The sequence below is a fragment of the Amblyomma americanum genome, chromosome 11 (genome assembly GCF_052857255.1).
Source record: "Amblyomma americanum isolate KBUSLIRL-KWMA chromosome 11, ASM5285725v1, whole genome shotgun sequence".
In the NCBI taxonomy this organism is placed as follows: domain Eukaryota; kingdom Metazoa; phylum Arthropoda; class Arachnida; order Ixodida; family Ixodidae; genus Amblyomma; species Amblyomma americanum.
In genome coordinates this window covers 1,062,893-1,083,215 of record NC_135507.1, presented here as the reverse complement: position 1 = coordinate 1,083,215, position 20,323 = coordinate 1,062,893, and the positions used below count along the sequence as shown (strand labels likewise).

Below are 20,323 nucleotides of genomic sequence, written 5' to 3'. Positions count from 1 at the left end.
ATTGTTATTCAGCCACATGTCATCTGCTGTCGACAACTAGTGGGTGCAAATTTCGGCCCCTAACACGTAGTAGCCATGCCACCTGATTTTGTGCTGCTTTCGAGATAACGAAAAAAAATAGAAAAAGTTTGGCTAAGATATAAAGGTGTTCAAAATATTTTTGATGCCTATATGGTGAGCATGCCTGCGAGTGAAATTTTTAGATAAGCATTTTTGAGCTTAGTCCTTGTTTCCCGCTTGCTTCCACAGGAGACTGCGGTCCTGGCTTCTTAAGGGTTCGGGAGGACTCTGAATGCAGTGAGTAACTAACAGCTGCCTTGTTCCCACTCTGCACGCGGAAGAATTATCTCCTTCAATGCGAATGCAGGGCCCCGCCCTGGGAAAGATAGCAGTTCTAGGCCTTCTTTCATTCCTTTTCATAAATTTCTATGGGCGCAACAGATTTACTGCTCGGAAACGGCGAGACAGTTTTGATCCGGGATTAAACTGGCGAGCCCAACATTGCTCCCGATTGTTAGGCCCGCAGAACCAAACGCAGTAGATGCATACGGCGTTCTCCGTGCCGATCGGGCGTCGTCGTGCACCCTCTGTTGTAGGTGCGTGTGAAGCGCTCGCACACCTGTTTGGCATTTTGTTCACGTGTGAACATTCGATCTAAAATTTTTCCCTCCACTCAGTTCAAATTTGTAACGTCAACACTGAAAAGAGCGCCGTCATCACCTTTTGAGGTGAATGGCGGTTTAGCCTAGCCTCTGGGATCGACGGGGAAAAACTGCCAACGCGCGAATTTACTTCAGAAATGGGCCGATTATAGCAACGCCTGTAATTTATTTTTTCGCCTTTCCTGGTGCCGTTGTCGGTGAAGGCGTCGTTGTAGTGCTGCAGTATAATTATCGGTGCAGGTCAACTCCTGATTTTTCCCGGGTGTTCCTCGTAATTGGGGGTAAACAGGCGCGGAAAGAACTAAGGGACGATGCGTCGTGGTCGATCCTTTTCTCGCGTTGGTTAGCTTCAGCACGAGTCGAATCCCTTCGAACTAGCCCAGTCCTAGTTATTCACCAAGAGTGCTTTGCCGCATGGTTGAAATTTTTGTGGAAAAGCAACCTTTAGTAAACCCTTTTCGAATAAAAAGTGGGCGTGTGTGCTTGGTTGCTTACTTGCCCGTGTCTGTGTGTGTGTGTGTGTGGGGTGGGGGTTGGGGGGGGGAGATGTTAAACGGGCAGAGGCAACAACAAAGATTTAGGTTTCGTATTTTTCGACCCTGGTAATGTTATAAACGCGAGATATGTGTCCCAGTGGGCCTTAAATTATTTACTGACTATTTTTTTTGGATACGGTTTTGCGGGCCGTGGCGTAGAAATATAACAGCGCACAGAAGCACCAGAATTGCTTGCAAAACAGTGGCGCTGTGGCACGAGCGAAGCGCCTGGGGGAGAGCTAGAAGCTGAGAAGGAGACACAATGAGATGCCCGGAAAGATCAGGCAGAGCGATACCCCCTAACAGCTGCAGCTGCAAGAATCGCCGTACGGCCCATGTAATTTGTAGCGTCGAGGATTATCACGGCATTCACTTAAACTGCCTCGTGCTGTTGAAAACCGTTGAAGGGATCGTTGGAGTGAATTAGGGCTCTACTGAACGACCAAAGCTGCAAATGCCTGACCTTGAATTGGCTTCGTGAGCCTAAATAAATAAACGAATAAAATCAATATTGCACCGACTTGAATTTGAGAGATCAGCTTCGCTGGCCACTGCGCGAGAGCACTGCGCGCTGTCGCCGCAGCCTCGTGCTTAAACTGCGACTCCCGCTCTGTGCATTGCACGCCTTCATCAACCAATCCAACTAATATCCTCGCCAGAGGACCCAGCAGAGCGAAACCGTGGGCCAACCAGGCTAAACACACGCACGGCTACTCGGTTTAGCTAGGTTAAAACACTTTGCTACGCCACCTGCTAATCTTCGAAGATTTGATTTCGACTTTGGCTGGATTCTGATTCGGAGTTTCCTTGCTATCGAGCTTAAAAAGCGACTCGCCTGATAAGGTCCTTGTTGTGGAACCCCAGTACGAAATGACATCCTCTGCTGTCGAAACCGGAAGGGTCAGCGTGCTTCAGTGCTTCGAGGCTTCAGTGGCACATTAGAGTGTGTTCTACGCCTCGGCCCAAACTGCTACTTCCTGGGAGTTTTCCAGGAGGAGTGCTGCCGGCTTAGCGCGGTGACTCAGCATGACACATTAGGTGTCTCCGTCAGCCTCCGGAAGTTACTACAACACGAGTGAATTGTTATTCTTGCCTTTCACTCCCTTCCCCTACCACAGGCGGCTTCGGGACTTCCTGTTTCAATAGATTCTTTATTTCATCACCTGATCCTATTTCTCAGCCGTGCTTCAATTTCGGATTCTAATTTTCCCGTTAGTTATCCGTTACCTTTGTTGTCTACGGGATCCAAGAGTACGCAGTTTTCAAGACATCTCCAAGTTGCATCGTGTGTTGCGTTACGCTATGCTTTCGACCGAATCCGCTTGTTTTCAGCGTACTTGAGACACTCGTTGACCTACAGGCGTGCTTCACCGCATCAAGACCATTTTTGTGGGGCAAATCACTTTCAGTAAACCTTTTGCGAATAAAAAGTGAACTACTGCGCGCGCTTGTCTGAGTGTGTGCGTGCGTGCGTTTGGGTGCGTTAATGAGTGACTGCCATGCGTAATTACACTATTTAATTCCCATTGATTAAAACCACGCATGTTCAACGCTTCTGGGCAAAAATTTTGAATATTGGAAAATTGTAAGGTATTGTTACGGAAATATTGAAGGTAATGGTCCACTCTTCCGACGCGTAGCTATATCTTTATTTTAAACTTTTTCCGTCGCTCGCATGGAGCAGTTCAGATTGCCATAGCAAAATGACGGGGAATGCTTTTGACGATCGCAAAAACGTTAATAGCAAAAAAAAAAAAAATAGAAGCCTATCGACGGCAGATCTGCGGATGCATTGATTGCTATAGTGAAATGTTACATTATACGGAAAAATTGCGTTCATAAACTCTTTCTCGTTCACAAATGCCTCTGTCCAGAATTGCTGGGAATGAAAAATTAAAAACAAACATTCGCCTATGCTCCTCCATTGGTTCCGGTGACTGTTAGCTTGCTTCATGTGCTGTGTATGGGAGAGGTAGCACGCGGTTCATACCGTCGGAGATGGGCACCTGGAGCGTACCGTTACGCGAATACCGGGAACGTCAGTGCGCACCGCAGCTGCCGCGTCGGGACCAATGATCAGCGCACAGGGGGTGCTCCCGGTATTCCGGCAAAGGGGCGAGACCTTTCAAGTGCGCTGCTTTTTTCTTCTTTCTTTTTTGTATTTCGCTGGAATACAGGGGCGGCTATCCTGGGCGGAATTCGATCCCGTGGCCACGTAGATATCAGCAGAAACCATTCGTCAATGTGCCACCGCTGTTGGTTGGTTGTCGGAGAACGGTCAGTTCGCTTCTTTAGCGATGGCCACCGATTTCCCGCTAGCCTTTTGTGGAATTCACTCGGACTTTCTGTGGGCATTTCAGGTCTTCATAATTCCGCGCGTGCAATTACGAGACAAGTTTTTGGGAGCGGGCAGCATCTTATTTTGCTCGTTTTTATTTCGTTTTGCTGATTATAGTAACAAAACGTCGCTGTGGCTGCTTGTTAATAACGTGAATCAAGGTCTACCTGGAATTTGGACAGGTTTTGTTTCCGTGAACAGTTACGGGACATTTGAACGTGACTGCCCACCGTGTGTTTGGAAGTCTCGCCCAGTTGTGTCTGCGTGCTCGCCATACCTGTCCGCTCTCCAACCTGTTTTCCTTTCCGCTTGCCTTCCCTGCCTCTTTTGTTTTCTTGCCTCGCGATCGTTTCTAGCGCATGCTTTTCGGGCCTTCCATTTCACGAGATTGACTTCGACCTCTACACAGCGCACGTCTTCTTCCACGAACACCGTAACCTGAGGCTGGAAACGCGAGAGGCCAAGTGATAGGAAAAGAGAGAAGCTGTGGCATTACCCGCTCTCCAACTCGCCTGGCTACGCGTGGGGCCGGTGGAGGGCGGACTTTACTGGCGCAGCCTTTGAGTGGGAGCGATAGGTGGCGCCACTTTACCTGGTAATTAAGTTCAAGGGACAACCTAAATTAATTCAAGCTTCCTTTAAACTTGCGGCCCCGTATTTTGATTCTTTGGAAGCTATTTTTACAGCGACAGCTGTTAAGCGCCCTCTCCGGGCTTTCGCGTCGTCGTAGTGCGGGGGGCGGGGGGGGGGGGGGGGTCGCCTCGGCCGTGGAAAGAAGGGTGCGGCGAGTGCGGATGAGCGCGTGACCGGAGGGTGGTGCCCCGACACCTGCCGTTGAATCCCGCGTTGCACAGTTTTCCTTCCCTGCATTCTTAGCTATCAGCTGTCGCTCATTTTTGATCCGCGAGGTGGCTACCGGAGCGAGCGAACATGTGTCGCGTCGGCTCCGGAATTTTCCACTCTTGTGCGGTTTTTCGAGGACCCACGACCTGAAAGCTGTTGCAGTCGGTTCGTAAAGCTACTCCGCATCATTTTCATCCACGTCTCGCGACTTTCGAGCCCGAATATTGCGTGAAACTTTCGAGTATTGCTCCGAACGCAGGGCGGACGCCTCGCTTGGCCCCGCACAAGGCACAGCTCGACCACACAACGCCTTGGCCTAGCCCGGGCCTAACCTCCCTACTCGTGCGCTGCCATGGCCTCTCTCGACGCCGAGCCTGCCTGCGGCAGCATGGCTCACCAAGTGAATGGGGAAGACATCACGCCCGTAGAGTTTGCTACCGATCCGAGATGGACCCGGGCATTTACGTCCCGCAAGCTAGCGCACCCAGCTTCGTTCTCGTCCGAGCACGCCGTCTCGGCCACGTGCTCGCTACACAAGTCTGCGCCACCGACCGGCCTCTCCACACCGGCCCAGCCCCCAAAAGGCCAGCCGTCTCCTCCCACTCTACCTAAACTCAAGCGCCAGGCTCCGCTACCGAAATTGCCCACCCAAGATCTGAAAGTTGTATTTTGGCCCAACGGAGGCCTAGACCTTCGCAAGCACAAAGGGGGCTTCCTCCTCTCCCTTCTGGGCGCCATTCTGAAACTCCCCGTGGAAGCGGCACGTCAACAGGGCATCATCTGTATGAATACCCTCAACGACTCGTTCACCGTGAGTACGCCCTCGGAAGAGCGCGCTACGTGCAGATCACCTCCCTACTCGTCGGAGGGACGACGTATCCGCTGAAAGCCTGCGTAGCCGGACCCGACAACGCCATCCGAGGCGTGCTCTGCAACGCCATCTATGACCAGCTGGCAGAAGAGATCGTCTACGACCTCCGAACCTACAACAAGAGCGATTCCTACATCATTTCCGACACGAGGCAACTGGGCAAGCCGAAGTCGATCCCCGTCACTTCCGTCAACACCAAGAAGGCCCCCAAGCAACTGAAATTTTATGGGGCAATCTACAACTGCTGCCCCTTCTTGGCGAAAGCCGAAGCGTGCTTTAACTGCCGGAAGCCCGGACGCCGGAGCGACGTGTGTACGGCTACTCGCCAAACTCTCTGGTGCAGATGCGGAGAGAATCTTCCACCGGCCGACCCAGCCACGTGCGAGGTCAAATGCATCCTGTGCAACGGATCGCACTTTACGGGCTGCAAGGAATGCAAGGTTCGCTTCAACCGCCGGGGCAACAAGCAACCAGGCACCACCGCCAACTGCACCAAAGAAGAAGCGGAGGGGAAGCAGTCGCCGACACACCGACAGCCACGAAGCCGGCAGCGGTCAAACGTGAGAGGCCGTTCCAACTCCCGCTCCAGATCCAAGTCCGGAACGAGGAAGAACTCTGCTGGGGAGCCAGGGAGGCGTTATTCGGCATTTCTGATGTTACAGTGCCGCTGCGCAGCTCCAGGACGCGATCAGGGGCAACCTCCACCACTTGAAAAGGGGTTTAATAGCCCTGGGAGAACCAGGCACTGAACGGGGCTCTTCTAGGCGTCGGCGGTTGTTGTAGAGCCAGCCAGCAGCGCTCGCTCAGCGATAGCACTGCCGCTAGCGCGTTGACACATCTTCGTCGTTACAGAGCAAACAAATCCGGCAACAAAGCCAACAAATCGAAAACCTTAGCAAACAGATTCAACTGCTGATGAAAAAATCAGCCACACCTGAAAAGATCGATATCCCCAGAGATGCCCCTACTCCTACACCAGTAGCCAGCCCACCAAGCTCCCCCACACAATGCTTCCCCGTGAAACGCAAGGACAAGGAACCGAACTCTACCGCAACCGATAGTGCAATGTCCCTCGAGACAATCTTTAAGGCTGTTAATATTCTCGAACAAAAGATAGAAAACATTTCCAAGGAAACCAAAACTTTGACAGCAACAATCAACAGGCTCCTGGCAGCGCACGAGCAAAAGATGAGTGCGCAAGGTGCTATCATCGCTCACCGTCAGAGTAGCCTAGACAAACTCCATTCCATCCAAACCAAATTCAAGCCACTCGCCCGCGCTAAGCTAATTCATGATGGAAGCAACTCGCAAGGAACTTAGAGTGTGGCAGTGGAACTGCAGAGGTTACCGCTCTAAACGCAGTAACCCGCAGCTCCACATACAATCCCTCCTCGACGCGGAGATCCCAGCGGTCATCGCATTGCAGGAGACGCACACCCCGGCCAAACTCCTCAGTTACACCCCTCACAAACCAAACACATCCACCACCCAGCGGATAGCCATCCTTGTCCACAGAGCCTACACCGCTACAGATCACCCAATCGAACAAGAAAATATAGACTGCCACTTTATAGAGCTCCTTCCAAAAACTAGAAGCCCTAGGTTATTCATCCTCAACACGTGCAGCGCCCCAAAAAGCAGGGGAGCTCCCCTCCTCGCGATCATTAGGAAAGTGCTAAAGATCAGCGCGAAAAACTCGCTACTAATCCTAGGATATTTTAACGCGAGGCACATAAGCAGGGGCTACAAGCACAACTGCAGAAAGGGATCGAAACTCTGGTCATTAATGCAAAACGAGGGCCTCACCCTCGTTAACGATACGCAACAGCACACGCGCATAGGAAACAGCGTGCAGCTAAACACCACCCCCGATCTCACGATCACCAAAAACGTCGCACAATGTCAGTGAACCAACACGCAGATCACACTAGGCAGCGACCACTACAACATTCAAACAGCCTTCGCACCGAAGTCAATCACCCCCTCTGTAAAACGGCAACTAACAATCACAGACTGGGATAAATTTAGGAATCTCCGGGAGGAATCCCCTGCTGAGATAGAGCACGTACCTTTAAAAATGGGTGAATACGCTCACTAATGACGTCGGAAGTGCCACATCCAAAGTCCCGAGCAATCAGGAAACGGAAATCGTGGACAGCAGACTTCTCCACATGTGGGAAGCACACTCCAGTATGCAAAAAAGATGGCTCAAAAACAAACACAACAGACCTCTTAAACTAAGGTTAGCGACCTTAGTAAGAAAGATCGAAGCACATGCAGCACACCTAACTCGTCAACAGTGGGGCCAGATTTGCAACCGCATGGAAGGAAATCTGGGACTGAAAGACACGTGGAAACTTGTACAGTGCCTCTTGGAACCAGAAACCACTAGACTTCCAACAAAGTAATGTCACCCGCATCGCCCACAAGTTAGATGTGGACGACAGCACCCTGATCCAAAACTTGAAAGACAGGTATCTCACAACCACAGCTAGGACCCCACTCCTCCAATACTCGGGCCCTCCGAATCCCGAGCTCGATGAAAACATATCGACGTGGGGAGTGAGAGCAGCCACGCATAAACTGCGCACCACGTCGGCGCCGGGCGGAGATAAAATCACCAACCGAACTTTACGGAACCTGGACGAAAATTCGATCCAAGCAGTAACCAAACCGTTCAACAAACACTGGAAGGGGGGCACCCTCCTCCCGGAATGGACCCATGCTAAGGTCACCCTTATTCCAAAGCCAGGAAAACCACTTCAATTGGCGAACCTCCGTCCCACCTCGCCCACCTCATGCCTAGGAAAACTCTTGGAACACGTTATTCTCGGCCATCTCCAAACCAACCTGCACGAACAGGACCTCTTCCCCCATGCGATGCTGGGATTCAGAAACAACCTGTCCACGGAGGACGTGATGCTTCAAATATCGGAAGTAATTCTACGCCCCAGACACGGCAAGCGCACGACAGCACTACTAGCCCTAGACCTCACGATAGCGTTTGACAACGTCCAGCACGAAGCCATACTAAATTCCCAATCTGACTTAGGCGTAGGAAGTAGAACACACGCTTATGTAACCGCCTTTCTGAATAGCAGGATGGCGGAGATAAGGTTTGGGTCCGCAGAATCCTCCCACTTCCCCTTAGGAAGCAGGGGCACACCCCAAGGCTCAGTTTTAATTATCTCCACTACTCTTCAACATCACCCTCATACCGATGGCCCGAATATTAGAGCGCACCCCACATTTATCCCATTGCTTCTACGCAGATGACATCACCCAGTGGACGACCACGGGAAATGTCGGTGAAATGGAGGAAACCCTCCAAGCGGACGCGGTAGCCGAGTGCGCGGCCTGTATGGGCCTCGATCGCATGCTCTCCGACCAGGTTGGGAGATCGCGGTCTCTAGCTCAGAGCCGGCCTCACAGAGGTCACCAGAAGTCATGGACTGATGGCCGCCAACCGGGATTAAGAACCAAGCCAACTAAACCTCCCCTAACGCCTTCCCTTACTTGGTTCACCACTAGAGTTTTACCTGCCTATACCTAGCTGTATTTTTCGATTTCAGCGACGGTTCCGGCGGCTATTTTTCTGTTGTTACACTGTTGATGAGTTAGTTTTGTTCTAAGTATACCTCCGGGGAAGGTGGCGTGTCATGTCGTGCACCGTCACGGGTGTGCATGAGATGGGGCTCTGGCCGCCTGCACGATACTCCCCCCGACCAGCAGACACGTCCGCAGCGTCAACTGTTCGTTTCTCGCCCGAAAGGAAAGGAGCGGCAACTCGGATAGTGGAGGAAAAGTCTGCTAGCTGCAGAAAAACCCTAGCTTTGTAATTCATAAAAATTCTCGGGAGAAATTCTGCTTCATTGCGGAGCGCTGTGCATTTTTTTTTTCTGTGGACGTAAAGCGCTCATTCTTTTACAACATCTATTTTTGGCAACTCCTCTAATGTGGTAACGGTATTAATAAAAAAACACGAAGATATTACACAGTAAGAAACATAATCTACGGGAATGGTGCGCTGCGCTGAAGAAATGTCCAATTACATGTTCGCAAGTTTTGTTCCCACGAGGCCTAGTTTGTTTTCGTTGGATAATACCAGATTTCCTCTGCTCTCTTGCCAGTTTGCAGCCTTATTTCGGGGCAAACGATTGGGACCCTGTAACAATCGCCTTTCCTTTGTTATTCGTGCTCAATCTGGGTAATGCTCACACTGGTCCCGCTGCCTCCCAGGTGCAGTGCCCGAGTAGCGCGTTTATGTCCCTCCTAGACCGCCGCGGATCGACGCATCCCCCCGTGGCGCCGTCCTGCTCCGAGGCCGAAGATCTTCGCGTGTCACGTACGCACGCCCTAGGGGCGCTTCCGTGACGTGGCCCCGAGTCCGTCGCGCAGAATTGTTTTTGTGACGTCAGCGGCGCCCCTCTGCGGTGGGCAGAATAACGCTCGACCGCATGTCGACGGCTCTCTCTCGCTGCTGCTGGGCCAGTTTATTGCTGCCACGAGCAGAGTTGGAGCTTCTTCCCCCCGGCGTACGGCGGCGACTCCCTGGAACCAGGAGTCCTTCACGGTGTGTCCGCTTGTCCTCCTCGCAGCCGAGAACCTGGCGTACCGGCGCGAGACGTGGGTGAACGACCGGCGCTACGCGTTCGCCCAGTGGACCGACGGCCACTCGTCGTTCGCCGTGGACGGGGATGCCGGGGCGTCGCAGCCGCCGCGCAGCTGCGCCATCCTGGACAACTACTTCGTCGAGCAGCCCGTGTGGATGGTGGACCTGGCCAAGAGGCGCCGGGTGCGGGGCCTCGTCGTGCTCGGCTGGCAGCCCAGGCACCAGCACGGTGAGTGCCGTCTCTCTAGCGCGCTACAAGCAGGCAGTGGACGAAAAGGGAGTCGTGGGATCGAACGAATAGAGGGGCCGGGGTCTCTGCCGGCATTGCATTCGCCAGCAGCTGGCGTCTTCGTTGGCAGCGTTCTGGCGCCGCCACGCGGCACGGAGTGAGCCGGCGGCCGCGGTGTCGAGGCGCGCAAAAGCGGCCATTCGAGGACAGACGAGTGCACTGCGCCTAGCCGAACGAATGAGTCGTTGCTGAAACAGTTTGCTGTTTTTAAAGGGGCTGCTGGGGGTACTTGCACAAGTGCGCCTCATCTGTCTGAACGTCCCGTGGTTATGGCATCTTTCGGTTTTACTCTTGATTTTCTGTACCGTCTCCTATCCTGAAGAAAGGCAATAGTCTTCGCGCCTTACCTTCTGTTTCACAAGCTTCCAAATCAGAAAGATAAATGAACGAGACTGAAATTAAATGGTAGATTTTTTAGATAAAAAACACTACATCACCGCCAGGTGTAGTGGTCATCAGAAAGCCTTCTCCCAGGTGTTTGACACCCGCACCAAAGCTGCGTACTAAAAACGGATCCTTTTCAACAAGGTATTTCAAAGCTTTGCATTTCGCCTTCATGTTTTTATTCCCTCACCTTCTGCCCTTACTGCGGTTAATTGTTGAATGACATTTGCCATTTGCCTTCTGTTTATCTCTGTCATGCTCACTTATTGTTACTGATTCTTACATAAAACACAGTGTGCCTTTGGCTCAAGTTTTTATGTTTTTCTTTAGCATATCCAGCGGTGTCGCACGGTTAGTCAGCTTGGTCTCACCTCAATTTCATCTGTACATGTGCGAGCGACGAAGCGGTCGCGTGCTTGGGTTTCGCTTAATGTAGACTGCGTCGTATTTTTCATGAGTACACAGTTCGCAGTCTGCGACCGTTGTGTTTTGTGTGTTCCTCGTTGCCTATGTGCTCATCTTTTGCGTAGTTTTAACCTTCCTGGAAAGTATTCTTGTTTGATCGATTTCGTTATTTGCGAGCTATGCTATTGCTATCAAAATTCTTCATTAAAGTGTAATGAAGAATTTTGATAGCAATCTGAGCTTCGTATTAAACGTGCCTTTTTTTTTTTCTTCTTCCACCTACGGTGTCCAGGAGGGGGTGCCTATATGCTGGAACGGATATGCAGAAACTATTTGGGAATTAACGCTGAACCGGCATCACTCTTGTTGTATACGTTTTGTTCGTTTTTGCAGTCACACAGACAGAAAAAGAAAAGCTGCCCAAGTCTTGCGTAGATTCGTTCCAGTCCTGGGCCAGTCTCTGCTCTGGGTGGGCTAAGCGCTGCTGGGCTTTGTGTCCTCTCCTACTTAAAGGGAAGCTGAAACGGTTTTCAAATTGCATGAAACGCTGTGGTTGGGAAAAAGGGACTTTGAAAATCATGTGTGTAAATTTTTTCTTGATTCTGTTCGCAAAATGAGCCGCGATCGGTTGTTAAAAACCCGCCGCCGACACGCCCTCTTCGCTTCCGGAAGCGCTGAATGGGGGGACAGAACTGGCGGAAGCGACGCCATTCACGGGTAGTCTGCGGACCGTCCTGCTTTGCTTGCTGTTTTTGGGCCCGCGCATTGGTAGACGACGGATCCATAATTTGCAAAACGCAGTTCTCAAGCCAGCTGAAGCAACGCGCTACGCAGCAACACAGTCGGTGCTGGCCGGAGATCCCCGTAGGTGACGTCACGACGATCCCGGCCATTGGTGGCGTTCGCTCGGCGCCCTGAGACGCTGGTGCCCGTTTTCTTCCAAAAAAACAGCTTCATGCGTTTATTTCCGCCCTTTTCGAATGCGATATTCTTTTCCAGTGGACTAAAAACTATAAAATGCCGCATGGAACTCAGTCTTTTCGAAAAGTGCTTCAGCTTCCCTTTAAGCTTCTGGCCGTTTATAAGGAAAAAACGAAATAATGTCGACGGCGGGCTAGGCATATGCCTGCGAAAGATGGAAAGGATTGCAAAAGTGCAGCCGTGCTGGGTGTGGAACTGTCAAGCGGTAGAATGCAAAGAAACGAGCTGACGCGCTTTTCCTTAGAGCCACGCAATGAAGAGACTCTTCAACGCGCGAAGGACCGCGGTGGCGTAATCTATAGCTTCGCGTGCTCCTCTGTGTTCAGTTCGACTCCGCTCCCTCGCTTTTCGAAGAATTCCTCGAAAGGAGTGCTCTTTCTTCACCGCGTGGCTTTCGGGTGTTGTTATTGGTCTTCCTCGTCACCGTGTCTCCACACGCGCCCGCAAAGAAGAATATTCGCGGATAATCACAATCGACGTGCGTTGCCGTGGAAAGCAAGGCTCGTGTGTTACAGCAGGCCTAAAGGGCCCGCATATAGTGACTCGGGGATTAGCTGATTTTCACGCCACTCGCGGGACTCAAACGCACTGGCCAGGGCTACTCGAAACCTGGAGGAGAAGGAAACAAAGTTCTAGGACGCCGCCTGTAACCCAATGCTCCGCCGAAGGCTGGAGCACTGTTACAAAACTCCGATTCGAATTGTGTGCTGATATGACTTCGCCATTCTCATGAAAGGTGCTGTGATGATGCAGTACACTCTCATGACCCCCCCCCCCCCCCCGCCCTAATCACTCATTACATACAGGAACTGCCCCCCCCCAAGCCAATCTCTAATGTTTGACTTCTTACGCGTCTTTCCCGAAACCTGCCATACTACGTGCAAGAATCGGAAGGAAAAACGAGTGCTCAAATAGTCCATTCCGGTAATAAAATTTCAGTTGCACGTCTAGCGTGCGTCCTGGCCCAATCTTTCGGTGTCCATGTCTTTTAGCGCTAGTTGCCGTGCCGTTATCCTAACTCGTGGGAAACCCTAATCGCAGCAGCGGCAAGAAAAAAAAACACTCTCAGGTCTGTCTTCCCCCCCTGGGCAGCCGTGTGCTAAAAGCCTTCCCGACCAGCGCACGCTCCCTCCTGTACACCGGGCACTCCTGCCCGGCACTCGTGAGAAGATGCGTTCATTCCCGCGATTAACTCTCTCGTAGAGGCAGCAGGTGAAAATGGTTGTTAGGACAAGCAGCGCTCAATTACAGCCAATGGTCGAGCAAAGAACCGCGGCCACCTGTGCAGCCATTCCGTCGAGGGACGCTGCAGAGGCCCTGGACTGGGCTGCAATTAAGCGTTGCAGGGGTGGCCATTCCCTCTGTGTGCTATCTCCCCTCCCTCGGCAGAGCGCAGCAAGGTGTACCACGAGATGTCCAACCTGGACAAGCTGACGGCGTACGTGGCGGACCGGCCCCGGCTGGAGGAGATCCCCAGCGCGTACAAGTGCGCCTCCGTGTCCCGGCTGCACGGTGCCCTGTCCCGGCGGCGGCTGCACTTCGAGTGCCCCGACGACATGCAGGGCCGCTACGTCTACGTCAGGGCCAGCGGCGTGCACGACCGCAAGGGGCGCCTCTTCGCGGCCGTCCTCTGCGAGGTCATGGTCTACTGAGCCCCCCGCAGGTGCGCCCTCCAGCTGCATGCGTCGGGGACAGGGGAAACATCACGAACGCTCAGGCCCCAGCTTCTAGCATGTCCTTGTGCATCAAGTGTTTTGCAAAACTGGAGCAGATAGCCTCGCTACTAAACCTGCCCGACTCTTCCTCTGTGGCCTATAGTGGCTATGGCGTTCGGGTGGTGATCCCAAGGACGCGGGATATGCCATCACACCCGCGGCAGTCACACTTCGACGCTGCGTACGTACATATCCAGCCGACACAGGCCTGCATACGCGTGCGAATATAACTGTCTTATGCCGAGGGCACATCAACGCAATTAAAAAAAATGCCAAAACGCTTGTGTATTTTGTGATGCCAGTGCTCGTTAAGAGCCTCAGACGGCCGAAACTAATCCGGAGCCCTCCGCGGCGGCGTCTGTCATGCTATCCTTACCATGCTATCCTCCTTTTCTACCCCATCCTGTCCCAACTGTCCTGTTCCGTGCGTAGTTCTACAGCACACGCTTTTCTGCTGCCGTGTTCAGTTTATTGCCTTGAATGTCCCCCCGTAGGGGCATTACATAAAGGGGGATAATTACTCAACAAAATGGTCAGCTAATGGATGCCAACATGGCCATGGCGGCAGCAACGATGTTCCAGTCGGAACAAAAAGGAGGCACAGTGCAGACTCGCCGCTGGAAGTGCATGGGTGGCTGCCCTGTCCTTGGTGCACTTCCCTCTCCGGTGATCCGGCTTGGTCTTGAGCTGGAGTCGTTATCCAGTGATATAGGCGGCGTGGTGAAGGGGCATTCGAGGACAACGTTTTTTTTTTTCTATTGCGAAAGCAATACTACGCCATGTCTAACCGCCCGCCGCGTATGCCGTGCTCCCCCCAGAGCCGGCGCTGCGCTTGGCAGGTGGTGTGACGTCGACTCTCTCCGTTGCTGTGACAACGCGTGGCGTCAGCTTGCTCCCCGCCGCAGCTAGAAGGGAGCCGCTCGTCGCGTGTGCCGTGGCCCCCGAGCCGGCGCCGCGCCCATCAGGTGGTCTCTCCGTTGAAATGACGACCTCCTCGCCTTGCGCTCTGTCCGTGGCGGCTTCACCGGGATATATAGCAGTGCGCTACGCGTTGGTTGATCAGTCTCACCACGGAAGTTACCGACGAAGATTATATATCTGAATCTAGTTGCTCTACTGCTTCGGAACAGTTAAATTCGATGGCGAAAGCTAAGCTTGCTTTCAACCAGGTTTAACCAGAGCTAAACCACAGCCAATTTTTTTTTCCATGTGGACGCGATGGCCATTGGTTTGACTTTGATGCCTTGAGAGAGATGTGTCCTTCAGTGGTCGATGGCTAACGTCGAGGCCACGCCAGAGGAAATGTTTGACGTCTCAGTTTCTACCCTTGTATTGCGGATGTTCTTCAGATCGCGCTCCCATAGTCGATTTGCTTTCTCTGGCCGCTGTCTTCGTCACTTTTCGGGCACTCGACGTTGTTGGTGCGCTGTCGTTAGGCGCGGCACAGCTCAACCGGCGCCTCCGGTCAGGTGCGTTGCGGGGAGTGAGGCTGCTTGCACCTATTCTCGCTGTCTTCAGCGTGGACTCGCGGTACGCTTATCATGTTTCGTCTTTCTTTTGCCAATTCATGCCTCACTTTGGGAATTCCTGCTTTAATTCTGCCTCTCCAAGTCCCTGGCCACGTCAGCATTTGAATTCTCTCGTAGGTGTGCCTCATGCTTTCAAGGACACAGCAGCAGCCAAGGCACCCGTCCTATTCATTTCCGACACTCGAATGTATCGCCACGGGCGCGTCATAGTTGGCGGCTCGGCAAAACCAGAGAGTCGTGTTCAGTTGACAGACCAGCCTGCCGCGCACCGGGTGAGGACGCTAAACTATACTGGGCACGCCCGGCTAGTCCGCCAGTATACAGCATCCGCTGGGCTAGAGCTGCCCACCACAGCCGTGGTATGTAGAGTGCGAAATTCTCTCCAGAAGGCGCGCGATCCCACCGCTCTGACGGTTCGTGGCAGTAAATGTAGGGCATATCGGAATTACTGTTACCGTGCGGCAACTGGCAGTGGCGTCAGCGGTATAAATGTTTTTATGGCGACAGATCATTCGCCGCCCACCCAGTGGCAGACGTGGGCGCAGACGCGTGGCCACTGCTCAGCCTGCCTGCGGTGGGCTCCACGCGCACGTCTGCAGTTCGCAGAAGAGCGCTGTGCGGATTCCCCGGCGGCAGGGCCGGCGGAGCGAGGCCTGGCAGCGCGACGAAAAAAGTCTGCGCGCGGAGACTCGGAGGTGAAGTCTGTCCGTGCCCCAGTGTGGTTCCCGTCTCCTGTCGATCGAGAAAGGAAGGCTCGCTGCGGAGCTCGAATGCCGGCGCACGTGCAACCGCGAGAAACGGTTTCCCCGGTGCACAGGGAACGGAAAGACGCTGCGCACTGCTCGGTACCCCTCTGGCCAGAACAGGCGGCCTCGAATGCTGGGCCCCAGCCTTCGCGTATCTTTCCCTGAACACCGTGGGTGCGTGCTAGGCAGTCCTTGCCCACCTCGTTCTCGCGTTGGCAGACGACCGGCAGAGTACAAGTGTTAGTGCGAGCAGCGTTGCGTGACTGAGCTATTCCGACGTGTACCTCTGCTATAGGGCGAACCGCACTGCTAGGCCGCGGGCCGGAAAGAAAGCACTAACTTGCCTGCATACGCAGCTTGGGCTGATGGAGCGACATGTTTGCCCGTACATAACCTTACGAAGGCACTTGGAATCGCCGTGACTTGAATGTGTCATTTCGTCTTCGGAAATCTTGGGTCTCGTCGGAAGAACCGCAATTGGGCGGAACTTGACTGTTTCCAGTCGGGGCAATCTAGCCGAGATTTGTATCATCTCGGGTTAGTTATTTTTTGCGTATTTCATTTTTTTTTCAAAATCGCGAGTCTTCATTGATTCTGTACACTGTCCTTTACGGCTTGCTTCGCAACCCAGCTTTCTGTTGGGTTGAAAGAAACAACTGCAAATTACAGGATTACTGCTTTGAACTGTGGGGGGTCCGCGCTCGTCTGCTCGCAAGGAACAGTGTCGCCCTTAGAGGCAGAACACCGTAAGCGGACGCTAGGACGGAGTTCAGTTGTCCCGAGAGTTCTAATCTCAGAGAGAGCATTCACAAGCCTCACTTTTGTGGATCCCAGAGGCCAGGCTATGCATCACCTCACAACGGTTGGGGCAGCCCACCCTTTTTTTGCTAAGCGCGCCACGAGTGTGGGTCTGGTGGCGGGAAAATTACGAACGCAATTTTTCTGGTCCATTGTGTGGCCGCGAACTGACGTCAGCGTTCTCAAAAGAGCCAGACATTCAACTCTGGCTGTGCACAACACTATAGCCGGATGTAGTTGGCCTCAGTCGGCAACGAATGTGAAAATATTAGCATTTCTTGCACGTCTGGCGTGAAAATAACGCCTTTCGCGAAAACGACGAGCGCAGAATTTAGGAATTTATACTTTTAAATTACCAAAAAGAAGTCAGGCCGGAGCTTATGATAGCTCTGTGCTGTGTTCAAACGTTGCCGCTCGGACTGCCTCTTCTGGTAGGTGGCCTGATGTGGTTATACCGACTTTTCAGGAATGCATCGGTTACAAACAAATAATGTTTTTGTAATAAACTTTTGCTGTCTTAATTTTTTCCTTTGCAGCTATTCACCATTTCTTACATCATCTCACAAGATGTTTTGACTAGCCAGACTGCCACTATATATGCTGTCAGCTGCGGCGCTGCCTTCGCAGCGTTGCTATCAGCCAGTCTTATTCTATACATGCGCACTATTTTAAAACTAGCCCTAGTGCTTTGTACTATGCTTCTAAGGAAACTTATGCACCTTACTTAATGTCACGCTTAATATTGCCTAGGCGCAGGACAGTATGATAGGTGTAACTTTAAGAGACCGGAAGCGGGCAGAGTGGGTGAGGGAACAAACGCGGGTTAATGACATCCTAATCGAAATCAAGAGGAAGAAATGGGCTTGGGCAGGGCGTGTAATGCGAAGGCAAGATAACCGCTGGTCCTGAAGGCTAACGGAGTGGATTCCAAGAGGTGGCAAGTGTAGCAGGGGGCGGCAGAAGGTTAGGTTGGCGGATGAGATTAAGAAGTTTGCAGGCATGGGGTGGATGCGGCTGGCAAGGGGTAGGGTTAATTGGAGAGACATGGGAGAGGCCTTTGCCCTGCAGTGGGCGTAGTCAGGCTGATGATGATGATGGTGATGAGAGGACAGTTATTGGCTCATCTGTAATGACAAGGTTTGCAGACGTGACTGGCACGGAAAGCGACATTCCATAAAGAAAAATTACATTCTAAGTTGTTCTGTCGTGTTTTGTCAGCCGCACGGCCGTGTATACGTTGATGTGGGCAAAGAGCTTTCAATAACTGCAAAGAAAATGTGGTGGGTAAAAGTCAACGTCGACTGTTTCTTTAATCTCATAAGTCACACCAGAACGGGCCAAGTTACGAGGACGTTGCTTGCGTTTCATGCACAAGAACGTTTCACTCTGTCGCAGCTTCCCGGACCAAGTGGTCTAACATCCAAGAAGCTCCCGTTGCGCAGCCTGCCGCAAGGATTTCAAGCCATGCCTACGACGCGGACGAATGCTGTGCTGACGACACGAGAGCTGCCACGGTCAACAGACGGGTGTTGCGAGAGCTGTCTGGAACATTGCGCTCACTCTGTTAAGCGACGCGCGGCTGTTACTACCTTAACCTCCCGTACTTGTTAAGACTTCTGGCAGGTTAATTGCCAGTCGAACATCATTTGTGCTTGCTTAAGTTGCACTGCCATGTTCCTTTCACCTCACTAACATCTTTCAAATGTGCTTTTCGCCATTTCTGCCATATCCTGGCCAGAAGTAGCTAAAAATGCCTCATTTTGCCAAAAAAAGGCTGTTACCCGTGTTTGTCGATGTAAGCGCACAGCTTGTGCATAAACTAACTTCTTAAGTCCCAACCGCTTTTCTGATTTCCTATTTGCAGAGACTCGTATCAATGGATTTTGAGAAAAATCACAGCTTGGGAAGTTGAATGCATATAAAGAGGTAAATAGATGTGTTGCTCGTGTAAATAGGCAGCTTTATTAAAGTTTTGGCGGCTCTGGTGACATTATCACTACCGGACCTCCGGTGTCATGATTGGTGTGTTCACTGACGAGCGCATATCAGAGAGTTTCACTGTGTGCGTGTTTTCTATCGTTTGTTTTCCCTCCTTGCCCAAGCTCACAGTGTTGTTATCGAGTGCCACGCATGCGCCCACGGAGTGGCGGACATTGTACTGTATCGCTCGAACTGCCTGTCGCACGTACTTGTTGATGCAGTGCTGTTAGCATTGATGCACTGTTGGCGCCGACGATGCCGCTGGTAAATATTGGCAACGTCTGCTATTGCAGTCGAAAGAAACTCATCGACAGTACGGTGATCACATTTAACGGGGAGGAACCGTCAGATGATGCAGAGAGCAGGGTCGGTATTGCATAACGATTCCTCCCCGAATCGATTCCATTTTTGAATTTCTCGCCCTTTGCCGTTGTCTGAAAGCGACACCGCGCCCTAAGCGTCAACCAATGACGAAGGGCGGAAAATTTAAAAATGGCGTCGAACCGGATGCGGAATCGTTATGTTGTGCCCGCCCCCTAGCAGGAGAGATATCTTCTAAAACAGTTGCATGAAACTACGGCAATGAAGTCATCCTTGTTGGCATCAGAAGCGTCTGCTGACTGTTTTAACTGCAGGATAGCTGAGAAGCGTCATGTGTTACTATGCATCAACGTAACCGTGTTATTGTTACATTGCGTGGTGCACTTGCATTTATGTGCAGTGAAGCGTAAAGGGCAAGGGACGATGCGGACGCTGCTTTACGTACAAACACAGTGTATCGCTGCCACCGTGAAATGCTATTAAAGTGTCCTGCACGTGTCCTTGCTCAACTTGAAAAGTGCGTGTTGATGCCGAGTCAGCACAAGGCGATCAAGGGACGAAGAAGACTGGGCGGACGGCGAGTCAAGCAGCGGGCAGAGAGCGCACTTCCCGACTCACGGATTAGAAGATTGGCGTGGTGTCTTCTTAGTGGACGCCTCGGCCACGCCGTGAGGGAAGGTCGGAGTGATGGTGGTGGGCGGCTGCTGCTGCTGCTGCGTTGCAGTGGAGGCGAACGCAAAGACGCCCGTGTGCTGCGCGATCCCCTGGTGGCCGCAATTATTCCGCAGGCCTCCGGAGGCCCCTTTGTCTATTTCTTCTTTCACTCCCACCTTCCTCCCTCCCTTCACAGCGCGGTTGAGGTATCCACCGAGATACGTGAGACAGTTACTGCGCCGTTCCCCTCCCCCAGAGACCGCCACAGCTATGGTCCGGGACGATTGTGAGATTCATTTCGTGCCAGGAAACAGAGTTGCGTTGGTCTCCGCTGCCATAAACGAAAAGTTCTCGAAAGCGCCACCAGTGCGTGACCCCAGCCTTGCAAGAAAGCCGTCGTCCACGCGCCGAGGAAGCAGCCAACGGCCGTCTCGCAGGTACGTGCTTTGGATTTCAGTGAGGCACTCACCAGAGGGACGAGCAAGCCACTCTTCGATGGTTTCGGCACTATTCTTTCAGCTATTTGTCCTGCGTAGCATGTTACGCATGCAGGGCACCGAAGGCAACTGCGTCGGTCTCGGCAAAAATAGATTCTATATTGATTGCACGTTTATGTTTGCTCGCCTGAGAAAATGGATTGAGAAGTTTTCCATGGTATC

General features: G+C 52.3%; 1 protein-coding gene across 4 annotated transcripts in view; it reads left to right on the top strand.

The window, feature by feature from the left end:
* LOC144111131 (lactadherin-like) overlaps positions 1 to 19,577 on the top strand; it is a 131,994-nt gene extending 112,417 nt beyond the window's left edge. For 2 of the 4 annotated variants that reach the window (XM_077644280.1, XM_077644283.1), the window contains exons 9-12: positions 250 to 297; positions 9,849 to 10,091; positions 13,311 to 13,584; positions 18,105 to 19,577. In XM_077644280.1, coding sequence (XP_077500406.1) covers positions 250 to 297; positions 9,849 to 10,091; positions 13,311 to 13,573 — 554 coding nt within the window. In that variant the 3' untranslated portion in view covers positions 13,574 to 13,584; positions 18,105 to 19,577. The remainder of the gene's footprint in view (positions 1 to 249; positions 298 to 9,848; positions 10,092 to 13,310; positions 13,585 to 18,104) is intronic. The other 2 variants (XM_077644282.1, XM_077644281.1) reach the window with 1 other exon arrangement.
* Positions 19,578 to 20,323: the final 746 nt, after the last annotated feature.